Below are 14,232 nucleotides of genomic sequence, written 5' to 3'. Positions count from 1 at the left end.
AGTCCGTTGGCCCTTGGCCTTGGCCCGCATCTTCTCACTGCCGCGGGAGAGCTCTTTCAGGTGCATTCACAGTCCATAGAGTGGCTTTTACCTTAGAGAGAGCAAAAGACCAGTAGGTCCTTCCTGCCACACGTTGAACTTCTGGCCACTGACACATGGAAGTAGCAGCTCCTGTGGGGTGGGGTGTGGTAGTTGGATACAGAGGGTCACAGAGGTCAGCAGCATGTGGCTTTTTGTTGTGGAGTGGCTGGTTTTCCGTTAGCTACAGCAGTAAGCTAGCTCAGTGGGTTGAGTGCTGGCTGCTGAAATGTGTGTGTGATTTACAGGTTCGACAACCAGCAAGGTTGACTCAGCCTTTCATCCTGCTGAGGTTGATAAATGAGCACCCACACAAGTTGGGTGATATTGTATGTATATTTGTTCTATATAAAGCACTTAAGCGTAAGTGCTATATAATAACACATCATTATCATTTGGCCTTGGACGTCTTCTTGCATTCACAGTAATTTGGTAATATGGGCTTATACGTGCTGATATTAACGATACATATGGTGATCCGTTGTTGTATGGAATGAATATCACATTACACTGATATTGTAACCATATTATTCGTAGTGTACTCAGAAACAATTATATGTGATTCCACTTCCTGTTTGGCAAGGGGTGAAAGGTCGTGTTCCATCACTTCCTGTGATGTCACTTCGGGGTGGGGGCAAGTTATCCATCACTGATTCCAATGGTAACTGAGAAGATGCTCTGACAACATCCTTAACACATATAGCCGAATCCACTTCATGTTACCAGGCCTTTATTTGCAAGGCCAGTCCATTCTGCGTCCCTAGTTACTGAATCTTTGCACTTGTGCAAGTGCCATTTTGCGTGGCATTGGCATTTGGGCAAACATTGCCCTAGTGCAAAAAAACCTTTCAGTGCCTGTTATACCAGTGCAAAGTTTACCCTATTGCTGATACGATCCATAGTCACACTAGTAAGCACTAGGACACACATTACCCAGGCGTAAAAGGTAAGGCCTTGAAATGATTGGTTGTTTGCACTAGGGCACTCGTAGCACTTGCGCACATATCTTGGGAACACTGCACTTGGGCTGCTGCAAGGTTTCTGTAATTCGGCCCCAGGTTTACTAGGAATCTGCACAAGTTGAACATATGGCAGCCCTCCATCCAGTGTGTACCTGTGGGGAATGCAATGACGTGCTAATGGGTGCATTTCGTCTTTAGATATCTGTTTTTGATGCAATGGGTGGTCGTCCTCGTTCTTGCCTTGTTTCCTCATGGGGGGTTTCTGACATGGCTGTAGTAGACGGGAGAGAACCAATCACGACTACTCAATGCACAATGGGGCACTTCCATCTTTGTAATTTTGGAGGGGCAATCTGCGTGTTGAATGCCTGCTTCCTTCCGTATTACAGATTATACCTCCACCCAAGGAAAGCGCGCCGTTCTACAATTAAAAAGCATGCAGTGCACGCTTGTGTGAGTGGTCAGCACGTTGTGGCAGCGTGCATTCCTGTTGAATGGTTGGTGATGTGCAGATATCCTACTGCGCCATCGGTTTGTTTTTGTATCATACGTTTGGCCTCCAGATTAAGATCTCCCGAATGTACACCTTAATGTCTGTGTGACAGGTGGTATTCTTACTTATCGAGTTCTTTGACAAAAAAAGCAAAGTCCCAAGGTGTGCCCTGTCCCCCCCAGATTTTATGGGTCTCCTATGCCCCTGACTCGGTGCACCCCGAAAGATTCTGGGCGACATTGGAGCTCTGCGGCATCTGTCCTACTGATAGCAGGAATTTGATATACTAAATTTGGACACCTGAGCCTCATTTCTGCCTAACAGACACCTGGGCCCAGCTGCCCGGACAGAGAAAGGACTCCAGCAGAGGTGTGTTCTCAACCCAGTTCTCTTTAACTTATTTCTGGCCAAACCAACCACTGTTTCTAAGAGCCTTTAATCTTTCACACCGCATCCTGTGGCACCCACGAGCCGGTGCTGATGTGCGATGAGAACATATCGTTATTAAGTCATCCTCACACCGAGCTAAACAGGATAACCTGTGATTTGGGTGCCTACTGTTGTGTAAAGGCCCCGGAGCAAAGTATTGCTTTTCAGTGCCTACTTCCGGGACTTGACTAAACGGTCTCTCAGAGTAGTTAATTCCCATAAATATGGTTAGACTGCATATGCCTTTCACACCTTTTTGTTCAGAAACTGAAGCAACTTGCATGGAGTGGTGACCTATATTGTAGAACTGCATGTTGGAAACAAAAATAAGGCTAAACCAGTGATCGAAGTGTACGAAAAGAAGTAGTGGAACTATGTTTCCTGCTGGCCTGCCCCTGATCCCCACAAACCCCATTGCCACAACCCCTCCCACACACAATACACCCCCTCCAAACACTTGCATCTGCTGTTTAAGGGACCGTTCAGTGCAGTGCACTGAAAGTGAAGGTTTCAACTTCTTCCTACACTTTTCTTTTAAAACAAAACCATTCCGGAACGGTTTCTTTTTAAAATAAAAGTATAGGAGCTATACAAGGTAATTTAAAAAAGTCTAGGAGCACCGCTCCCGACCGCTCCCGCTCACTTCGACCACTGGGCTAAACGTACTATCCCATGCGACGATAATAGGGAGGTGGTGGGCATTGAGCAGGATGATTGCTTATCCTCCTTCTTCCTGGCCACAAAAGAATGTATAACGACCTCGATCCTATTTGGCACTAGATACAGCAAAATACGAAGGAGGACTCTGTGCCCTGTTCTTAAAGGGTCTGATATTAGACAATTTGGCACAGCGTTATTCTGTTTGCTATCGGTACCATCGCAGCGGGTAGTAGACACTCTCTACCTATTTGAAGAATGTTTGGGCAGTCAGGGACAAAGTTTTAGCTTTTCGTTCCTCTGATGAGCCTGCATATTGACATTGATTGAATGATCATTTGTAATATTTCATTATTTTTTTTAAAAAGGGAAGAGCGACATATATTGCTTCACTACCAGCTATGCGCATCTTTTAAACGCCTACTAGAATAAGTGATTTTACTACTGGAATTGCTAATAAGATGCATAGGTTGTTACTTTGTGTATTGTTTCATGGTGTAAACCAAAAAAACAATGTTGCCTGTCGATAAATGACCAGGCGTCAGCTGAGTTTGCCACACCATCTTGGCAGTCGATACATGGGTCCAAAAAGGCTATGTGGTGGATTGTGCTTGGGTCAAGGCACTATGGTGGCTTGTTTCTCGCACATAACCTGTATTGTATTGTATTTGTTATTTATATAGCGCCCTTTCCCCATTTGTATGGCCTCAATGCGCTCTGTGGTTGGAACGCCCTCGGTGACCGCAGTCCATGTGTAGGAGGTTCTAAGAATTTAAATTAAAAGATGCTTGTGTGCATTCGTGCCGGTTTAGGACTTAGGTGGCTGGCGGGGCTCCACTAACTTTACTTTACTTTATTACATTTATATAGCACGGGCATAGACCCAGAGGCATGAGGGCGCTACATGACACATAAAACATGTAACAAAAAGTATGGAGGAACCGGTATACAAAGCTATGAAGAGTAGTACTCAGGAAACAACTCGGAGATAGTTTAGTTAAAAAGATAGGTCTTCAGTCTTTTCCAGTGACTCAATGCGTCTCATGTCCAATGGTAGGGCATTCCAAGCCTTCGGTCCAATGGAGAAGAAAGCTGAGTTGGCCACTCTGGAGGTTTGGCACTTTGGTTCAGATAAGAGGTGATGATTATTAGAACTTAATGTTCTAGTCATGTTTCTCGTGGTAATGAACTGTTGCAGATATCCAGGCATATTACCAGATCTGCATTTATGTACTACAGTCAAAGTCCTAAAGAGAAATCTGGACTCTACGGGCAGCCAGTGGAGTTCTCGTCCTGCCGTCGTAACATGATCTCTATACTTGAGTTTCATAACGGCTCTGATCGCCCCGTTTTGGCATACTTGCAATCGGTTACAATCAGACTTATTAAGTCCCATAAGAAGGCTAGAGCAATAATCTAATGGTCTCTGCATTATCTTGAGATATGAGGGGGCCTTAAATGTGCTAAGAGTTTAATGTAATAGGCGCATGATGATACCAGACTACTAACGTGCTGTTTCATAGTCATATGTTGGTCAAAGGTCACTCCCTGTGTTTTCACCTTTTTTAGGGGCATGATAGATTCTTCTCCCATCTGATAGATTGGAAGCCATCATATTGTGGACCGAGTTTATTTACAGTGTGTGGAGAACCTATGATGAGCAATACAGCTTTTGATTTATTCAGGGCCAGCTTATTGTGGACCATCCAGGTTTCAATTAGGGTAAAGACTCTGTTGATGGCAAGTTCATCTGCACTGTGAGAACCGAAGAGCGGGATGACACATTGCGTGTCATCCGCGTAGTTGGTAAATGTTATGTTCTCATGATCAAGCAGTGCAAACAGAGGAGCTGTGAAGATATTATAAAAACAGGGGAGGTACAAGCACCCTAGGGAACACCACAGATTGCTGTAACGGGCTCAGATTCTGCCGTGCCGCAAAAGACTCTGCTGTCACGATTATTAAGAAATGATAGGACCCATTAACATGCAAGGGGAAGAAATTGGCTACTTCACACAACCTGGTGGCCACTAAAGAGCCCGGAGTACATATATGACTAACCGGTATGTCTCATTGCTAGCGGTGTGTGAAGCATGTTGCTGAGACGACCTTTGAGCCTGGCCTGTGTCAGCTTCTGTGTGCATTCGGTCTTGTGCGGTTCCCTTTCTGAGGTTCTAGCTTGGAATACCCTGGTGAACTGGAGCAGTGCTCTTCTACAGGCAAATTATATGGGTTGACGTCTTCCACTTATGTGCTTTGTTTTTTTTATTTTTGCCTAACTACTTTCATTAGGATTTCAACAAATGCCTCCTCCTGCTCACAGCCCCTCCCCCTTCTACAGTTAACAGTCAATGGATAAACAATTCAACGCTATAGCCTCTGCAGCTGCATATCATGCCAAACTAATCAACGCAGTCAGGCCCTTTCTCTCCAAAGAGAACTGCACAAACATAGCCAGAGCCATCACTGCATCTAGGCTTGACTATTGTAATGTACTCTTTTTAGGCACCTCCAACAAAAACCTAGACAGATTACAAATCATACAGAATAGTGGTCTCCGGACAGCCCAAGGCATTGCCAAAAGAGAACACATCTCGGAGGCCAGAAAACTAGCCCACTGGCTCCCAATAAAAGAAAGGAGCATCCTCAAGACTCTGACACTGACCCACAAGTGCATTCACCTTACTGCCCCCGACTACCTCTCCCAAACGATCCACCCCGTCTCCTCTACGAGGCCAACCAGATCACCATATACTAACATGCTCTCTGTGCCATTAGTAAAAAAAAAGCCAGAGCAGGCGGCTCCAGCTTCCCATATCTCGTACCCACTCACTGGAAAGCCCTACCTCCCACAATCCGAGGTGAGGCCCCCCTCACTGCCTTCCGCAAAACCATGAAAACCATCTTATTCACATAAGATGCCTCGTACCAGTTGAATAAATATCATATGTTCCTAATGCATAAACTGTATTGTAATGACTAACTGTGCCAACCAAAATATCAGCTCTATGCCTTGTGGAATTCATAATGTACCACTGAATGCCTCTATTCCTGTAACTAAGCTCTTGCAAGTAACAGCGCCTCAATGCCCATGGGCTACTTGCGCGCTATATAAATATAAATAAAAAAATAAATTTAAAAAAACAAGTACATCAGATCAAATTCATCACTCACAGTTTGTTAAACGACAAACTAGCTGAGAGCTCGAAGCCTTCTTGGCAATATAGCGCCAGACATTCTTTGTGCAGAAACGGGACCCAGGTTGTGTGACATTTTCCGGTTGCCCTGCTTCACTGCCATTACGTTCCAGGCTCTTGTCAACATCATCATTCTGGATGGAGGTTCACGTCTACCCCACAACACTGTTACGCACTGTATGCCAGTTAGGCGGCGTTCCCACTCTCACGCGTCTAGAGTCAGTTTGTACATTGGCTTGGTGTTTAATGATTTGGGCCTATCCTTTTGGAACTGCCAGGGTTCCTTCCAACTATATACTTCTGAGATTGTCTGCTGTATAAGGAGCCATGATTTTGTGTTATTCGATGTTTACACCGCGTTTCCTGGTCGCCTTTAAAAAAGAACACTCTAAATGGCTGAATGCCAGAACAGGAAGTGACCTTGGCTGCCCGGAAGAGGAACGAGGCTGCCGCGGGCGAGCAGGTAAGCGTGTGCATGTGTGCCTGTGGTAAGTTGTGGGGGGAATGAGGAGGCGTGTGTGTGTTTGCTTGCATCCAAGTGGGTAGGGGAGTGGCACCAAGAGGATTTCGATGGTGAGATCCCCAGATGAGCTATAAATTCCTGCACTTTGCGGGCCACTCTAGGACGTCCAAAAATTTGCAGTCTTTCTCGAGGAGCGGCCTCTGGCAGAATTAAGACATGGATCTAATTTTTCAAATTCTTTTTTAGTTACCCTAGCATTATTATGAGGATGGTACAAAGTAAGTAACGAGGGTGGGGCAACCCGACAACCACTGTCTCCTGGGCCTTTGGAGGATCTGGCCGCCCTCCCTGGTTTTGTTCTGTTAAAAATAAATTCTATAATTTAACTTTGTAGTTTCAGTTCGATCCAAGGGATTGCTACCGGTAGGCCCTAGAAGTAATAAAGGATTGCTGGAAATGTAGACACAGCTCTTCCTCTCCACCTAGTACGTGGTACTTTACTCTAACTAGAATGATAAACTTGTGTGGTAAGTGGAGGCCCAGGTATGATACTATATTTTAGCACGAGGCGAAGGGCAATGACGCCTGCGCAGATTCCACCCCCTCTGGCGTGAGGACTAGATTAAGAATCTCCAACTTTGTGCCCAGTACACTTTCCAACCTACGTATGTCTGGGAGGGACATGGCGGGCTGTGCTACTGTAACTGTGGCATAATTGGCGAAGAGGTCTCTTTTGCGAATCTCCCTGCCCCAGCTGACTCTCATAATGGTTCTGTTTTAGTAGATGTCATTTGTGAACGGTCCCATGTCCCTGGCGAACACGAGTGGGATGTTCATATGATTTTTAGTGGCACACAGGCTGCATTCTCTGGTATAAACCCACATTCCGAGCAGCCTGAGTTCTGCCAGCCAGTGCCCCTTTACCTTCTTCCAGAGGCATAGACAGGGTTGCGCCTGAGCGGGCAAGGCCCACCCTAAATCTGTGAATGCCCACTCAGCAGCGCAGTGTGGGCATTTACAGATGTTAATGTCACTGTGGTGGGCACAACTGCATTAGCTTGAAGCCCCACTTGTTAGACAATGCTGGCTACGCCTCAGCCTTCTCCTCTACCCCTCCAGGCTACTCTGTGACCTCTGACCACCCATGTAGTTTCCTATGCTGTTAAGGATGCTTCATTAAAATAAAAAAGAAAACTCACCTTGCAGTGTGCGGCATCGCTGCACCGTACTTTCTGATGGCCGGCCTGAGTAGGACAGAGCTGGTTGCAATATAGACTGCACTCTGATGACTTCTCGGTCATTAACATAGAAAACGGACTTAAGAAACTACTGCACTGCACCGCAAAAGTACGTTTTCTTTTTTAAATGTAAACACCATTAGCACCAGCGTAGGAAACAATATGGCTGCTAATGCGATGTACACTTTGGCCGCAAGCCACCCCTGCTGGTAACGGCGCCACCGCCCATGTTAAGGGATGCTCACTTCGTTCAGGTGCTTATCTTGGGCGGCGGGCCATTCCCAGCAGGGACGGCCTGCCGTCTCGGTTATACCGCATCAGTTTCCCTATCAGCCTATGCAATATTACATGAGCAATTGGCATCCCTGGGAAGGATAAAAGAATATCAACTAACCACAGCAATCTCACTTTACGCTTCCTGGTGGAGTTGGTAGACTCTGGCCATGGCCGTTTAAAGGCCTTTTGGAAATGTAAGAAAGTTGTATGGACAGTACTGTTGACATGTTTTTAGTGACACTTTAGAGGTTCAGAGGTAACAGCACAACAGTTGCCAAATACCACCAGTTTTACCTCCATCAGATTTAGAGGTATATACTTCTTGCGGTATTCCAAGGCAATAACGGCCACAGCAAATATTGCCAGATTACAGGGACCCCTTTTTCACCCTGAAAATCCACCAAAGTGTACTGCCACCTCAAAGGTAGAGTTTTTTCTGTATAAAAGGCCCACGTTTGCCATGCAATGCACAGAAGGGTGAGATTATTTTGCATTGTGCATTAAAAAATGTACAGAAGTGCATATATTATTTCATCATTACCATGCACTATTCATTTTCACCATCAAAATGAAAGTGGACGTGGATAAACATTGTTTTAAGAAATACAGCAGGTATTTGTGGAATTTCTGGAATACCTCTGGCAAAGTTCCTGCAATATCACTCCCCTTGCCACTAGGGAAGTGGTAAGGCTGTAATAGGGTGGACTTACATGAATGCTACCAGTGGTAGTGGTGATTACCAAAGACAGAATCCTGCACAAAAACCTGCAGAGACTGTAATGCAGGCAAAAGCCACCCATCTGCTGAAGGTGCTGCTGAACGCTCTGCTGGTTGCCTAGCAACTGCTGATTCTATTGACCCTATGAGTGAGTTAAGTCCCTGATGAAGGATTACACAAACTGAAACCTGTTGGGCTCCTTTACTTTGGATGTATACTCATGAACTATAATTTTCAACAGCGTTCTATTGAAATTTTGTTGAACTTGGGTCGGAAACCACAGTCAAACCGGATTATTTTCGCAAATATTTCTTTAATGTGTGTGAAGCAATTTTTGTGTTTGGGTGTGTTTCCTCCTGTCAAGGTCCCAGGTTGGTTCTTGCATACAGTTCCATAGCCATAGTCTCTCCATCTTTGGTCCTGCCGTTGGTGCTTTCTGAGATTTTCACTCACCTAGTGATAAAGGTGTGAGTTACTTAGTGAGAACCAGTCCACTGGGTGCCTAATCAATAACTGAAGAAGGAATATTATCATTAGTTCCATACAAAAAGCCAAGGCCACTACTTGAGCACTTCGAAGTACTTCTTTAAGGACTTGAACGAAGTAACGAAGAGGTTGCATGCAGCTGGTGCTGACGTGCCTACATATGTCACTGGGTAACATGAATGACATTTTACATGATCAGGATGTCCCTTCTCCATTTGCACATTTTTTAGTTTTGACTATTAGGTGGGGCTCTACAGCCACCTATAAGCCAAATCTATTGTCATAGGAGTACAGGTTGGAGGGGAATGGCGCGTGAGGAGGAACACACAACCTGTGGGTGTTGCTTGGCTTTTTACCCACAGCTATTGACTGCCTATTAGCATGCTAAGCCTTATGACCATTCGCATCCACCACTTGCCCAAAACACACCCTCCTGGAACTCTTTGAGCTAGATCTGTTGCACAGTAACATCAAACTATATGCTTTTATCAGGCTGCCATTACTAGGTTTTCTGAAAGGTAACTGCATACTTGCAGCTGTAAAACAGATCCCTGTGTAATAAAAATGTCTTAACCAAATGTGCTTTCAGCCACTTGACTTTTAAGCAAGATGTGTATTCTCGCGTCTGTTTCTTGCATTGATAAAGCCGCCAGGTTGTACTCTTTTATAGGCTATAGATAGGCTATAGATAGGCATTTGACACTATTTACCAGCCAAGTAATACTTTTATGGCAGCGCCTGGCATATGAATACTCATACCTACAGAAATGCCACAACATTTGGCTTTCCTATTGCTCACATGAGCAGTATCTTACAAGGCAGATGTCTATCTATGATTAGCAATTTATAATTTCAGTACTATGCACGAGGGTGGCGTCAGACTTCAACCTGCCATTGCCGCATGTCGCTACAATCTTCCTAAAATGCTGACGTCAGCTGTGCATTATAGTCAGTCATCGTATGCTTAGAGGATGTCACTGTCTGATGCAACCAGCTCTGTCCTACTCAGGCCGGCCATCACTTAACATTGATAAAGCTTTTCTGCTTGCACGGGTATGCATTGGAAGAAGGTCCCATGGCAGAATTCGACTAAAGAAACATTGCTTTTTATTGCAATCAGTTAACATTGGTGATTTTGGGAAAAGGTCAGGATCCGTGTGTGCAGTGCTACGTATGTTCCTCTCTAGTTGTCAAATCATATGGATGTAATTGTACTGTCTATCCTCTGCACTTGCACTTACACCCTCTGCCCTGGAGGCTCGCACTTACACCCCTCGCGGCTCCAGGCCGTGTAGCACTCAACACCTCAAGCACTTCATCTGTGCCTCAAACATGAGCTCAGACTCTCCAGCACTTACCCCCCGCCCTCTTCCACGCTGCACTTGCACGTTCTGAATACTCACAAGGCATAGTAGGTTTGTCCTCTTTTACTTCCCCTCCCAATGCTCTTAAATATTGTGTTTTTAATGTATTTTAATGTATTTCCCGCCCCTGCTGCCTCCCTTGCCCTGTGGGCACTTTGAAACAGTATCTTCTTATTGTATAAGCGCCTAACAAGCAAACAATAAATACAAACATTAGGATAGGCATGCATACTGCGACACTGTCACACGTTTCTCCTGTCTGTCTATAGCTAACAATGTGTTCAGTGCACACTGGACATTGAGATTCTATGGTAATTACTTTTCTTTAAGTAAAAATCCTTTATCTGTCAACATCACTTGGCTTAAATTTGCCATTCAGACAAATGTGCCATCCAACCGATATGAGGAAACTGACTGGCACAGCTCCCTGTGCAAGAAGTGGGTGGATGTGGTCGATGAGTGGTCAGTGAGCCAGGTGGCAGAGCTGATCTTGAGTGGCAGTGAGTAGATCAGGAATCGAGGCAGAAGATCGTGGGAGGAGAGAACATGTTCTAAGCATGCTGCTTTGTGCATGCTTGGCAAAGCCGTTCCAATAGGGTGAGAGCAAAGGGCAATTTCTAGGCAAACATGGGTCTTCTTCGGAGGCAGAGCGTGGGCACTCACCTGCCGCCGTAGCATCCGTTGAACAGATGGAGAACGCAGGGGTGGAGGGATTTTGGGAATGTTCTCAGATTCCGTATTGCTGCTCGAGTTTGCACAGTGTAGAGGTTCCCTCGGAACTTGGAGGAGGCGGGAGGTATCTGCAGGCTGGGACTGCACAGATGTTGTGGATCCTGCAAATACATACAAGAGTATTCATGCGCAGCAAAAACAATGCACCAGACTGGGACTAACCTAGACCCATGCAATGCAATCCTCATCAAAACATAAAAGCTGTATTCTCGTCACTTGGTTTGCTATCTCTAGACCGAGTCCGCTAAAGGTCTACGTACGGAACGGCCACGTACAAAAGGTCTCCTCGTGTACGTAAGTCTGCAGGGAGTGCCGCCTAGAGGAAATCCGAATGAGTGTGCCAAGAGCAGCAGCTAATTCGGACTGGCGGTGGATCGGTTTGGGTGGGGCACAGCGAAGGATTGTGGGGAAGGAGGGTCCCCCCTGAAAGGGACTGGGCAAGGGCTGGGAACAGAAGGAAGACCTGGCAGGTGTAGCCTTTTCGGCCTTGAACCAGCCGGGTTGGCCTTTTGTTCCTGGCTCTCAGACCCCGAACCCTTCACTTCCACTTGAAGGAGTCTCCTATCACAACCACAACAGCACAGTTATAGGACACCGACTGCCATGCTGGCTCTTCCGACATTTTGGCAATCCATGATGTGGACGAAGTCCCCAGACAACCTGGAAGGCAATCCTGAAGAGGCAGTGCACCTCGGACCACGCGCACCACTAGCACATTCCACAGTTGAGTACCTGGGCTCTGCCTGGTAAGGTAATGGCCTTGCTGACAGGAGCCTATTACACATAAGGGGAAATTACTGTAGCCGCGCCCTACAGATGCGATGCTCAAATGTTCTCCTTATAGAAGCAGGTGCATGGCAAGGGCAATGCGGCCAGCTTTGCTGTAACGAAATTATTCAATAGAGACTGCACTCTAGCATTGGTTCTTAGGCATCCCTTGAGGGCCATACCTTTAAGTGGCCAAAATGATTCTTATTACGAAATCTACGACCATTAGCAACTTTACAGCGCACAAACCTGCACTCTGCGTAACAGCGGTCTAAGAAGGCTCCCTAGGCATTGGGATATTTGTCTCCAGTTTTCTGAACTCCTAAGGGTTGTCTACCTGGTAACTATCAGGTGAACATAGAGAGGCAGCTGCCTTCAGCACTACAGCATGAGTGATGCAAGGGACAAGGCACAGGGAACGGTAGCAATGACAATTTTAGTTTTGTTATTTCTTCAAATAGTGGGGAATTCTGGAGTCAAAATCCATCTGTGGATGGCAACTCAAATCAAATGAAAAAAAATTTGAAAACATCACACTTCGAAGTCAAATACAATATTTTAATTCCATTTTATGATTGTGAACCAAAGTATCCATGGGTTCTATCTGCAACACATGCGAAGAAGTATTTGTACATACATGAGTTGAATAGGTTTTATTTCAATATTCTAATGGTAAGAAGTGCTCTTTCCATAAAGGGTCCGTTTGCTGAACACAGCTTCTACTCAAATGTACTTTTTGGTTTATGTATGCTTCATGGCAGAGAGTAGACATTGGACGTGAGGTATACGCTATAACCAACATTACTCAGGAGCCAAGGGTGTCGGGACAAAATCTCAAAGATGAAAGGTGTACTGTGATATGGCTCAGAAATGAAGCGGAGCTGCGGTCACATTAGCATGCAGCATTGAGTAATATGGACACTCTGAGCTGTAAATATAAAATTAAAGACTAGAACATGCATGAATGCCTCTACCAGCCTACTAAAGCATGAACAATCGCTTTAGTGTGCTGGGAAGGGTGGCCTTTGTCTAGACACTGTGACAGCCAGTGTGCCATAGTGCTAATATTCCTGAACCTAGAGAATGGGGCTTGTACAAAGCCACAAAGGGTTACATTTGACTGAGACGTGAAATGAGGAACTCAATGTGGAATGAGCAAAGTTCTTCCATCGGTTGTTAATAAAAATAACAACAATGCATGATCAGTTAAACAAATGCACTCTTCTGCCAGAGAGGCAGTAAAGAGACTCCGGGACAGCATTTGTGACAGCACACGTTCACTAAAGGAAGAAAGGGACAGGTTTGAGTAGTGATCGGATCCTCACACAAACTAAAACACATTTAGACTGTACTATGTTTGGTTGGACTAAGGGCCGTTGTGTTCAGGATGGAGCATCCATTATGCACCATTACATTGTATGGTGATGCCTGGGATTGGGTTGCCAGAATACCCCTTTGGAGTAAATTAGAGTTTTAGGAGCATGGCGGCTCTGATTGGATGGATGTATAGATGCTTATGGAATGTGTACGCATGGGGATTAAGGACTATTACAAAGTTGACTCTCATTAGCTAGGGCTTCTTTTTGGTTGTTTTACTTGTAATCTTAGCTGGAGCGTTGACGTTTTCCTGTCTGGAAATAGAGACCTATAGCTTGTGCTCTGAATATGCATCTGACTCCTATCTTTGAATATTTGAAGTAAAAAGGACATTCTGAGTCAGACCTAAAATGGGCCTCAGGAGTACCGCTGTCTTCCGCGTAAGTGCAGCAAAAAGGGATCATAGGAGCAGGGAGGGGGCCAAGATTGGAGACTCACTTCGGAATACTGTGTGTTTCAACACTATCTAAGAAGACCTTGTGCGGGTCAAAGAAAACAAGACAAACGCGTTTATTTAGGGCAGGGTCTTATATTAAAGTAAAAGATTTGCCAGGTTTTAAGACTGAAAATTGACAGTTTAAATCCCTGAGAACACAGAAGTAAGTTTATTCTGCATGAGTTTTGGGAAACAAGGGGTTATGTTTCTGCACTGTGTGATTATCATTAGAGGCGGGGCCGGGTATGATAAATGGAATTGGTCTTGTGGCTCATACGTTTGGAAGCATTTCCGACAGTGCTACTAAGCCGCCTGCCCTACAGGAAATTCAACTCTTCAGTGTCAATTGCCCTGGAGAGCACAGAAAACATGTTTGTTTGATATCTTTCTATGAGTCTGCAATGGTGGTCTCACGTCATCGTAAACATTATTGATGATCATTTGATTGTGCCTAGGATTTACGGTGCTGCATTCATAATTTCGATGAGGAGAAAGCGTAACGATTCTTTGACTGGTTGCGCATCGGCATTACTGGTACTGTATTATTAATTTCAACGA

General features: G+C 45.2%; 1 protein-coding gene across 12 annotated transcripts in view; it reads right to left on the bottom strand.

Annotated features, from left to right (window-relative positions):
- CACNA1G (calcium voltage-gated channel subunit alpha1 G) overlaps positions 1–14,232 on the bottom strand; it is a 1,457,373-nt gene that overhangs the window by 9,094 nt on the left and 1,434,047 nt on the right. For all 12 annotated transcript variants that reach the window (XM_069654906.1, XM_069654897.1, XM_069654896.1 and 9 more), the window contains one exon: positions 11,025–11,194. In XM_069654906.1, the coding sequence (XP_069511007.1) occupies positions 11,025–11,194 (170 nt within the window). The remainder of the gene's footprint in view (positions 1–11,024; positions 11,195–14,232) is intronic.

The sequence above is a fragment of the Ambystoma mexicanum genome, chromosome 3q, assembly GCF_040938575.1.
Source record: "Ambystoma mexicanum isolate Mex_15411 chromosome 3q, UKY_AmexF1_1, whole genome shotgun sequence".
NCBI classification, from domain to species: domain Eukaryota; kingdom Metazoa; phylum Chordata; class Amphibia; order Caudata; family Ambystomatidae; genus Ambystoma; species Ambystoma mexicanum.
Note: the sequence above shows the minus strand (reverse complement) of the source record. Positions and strands in the feature narration are given on the sequence as shown.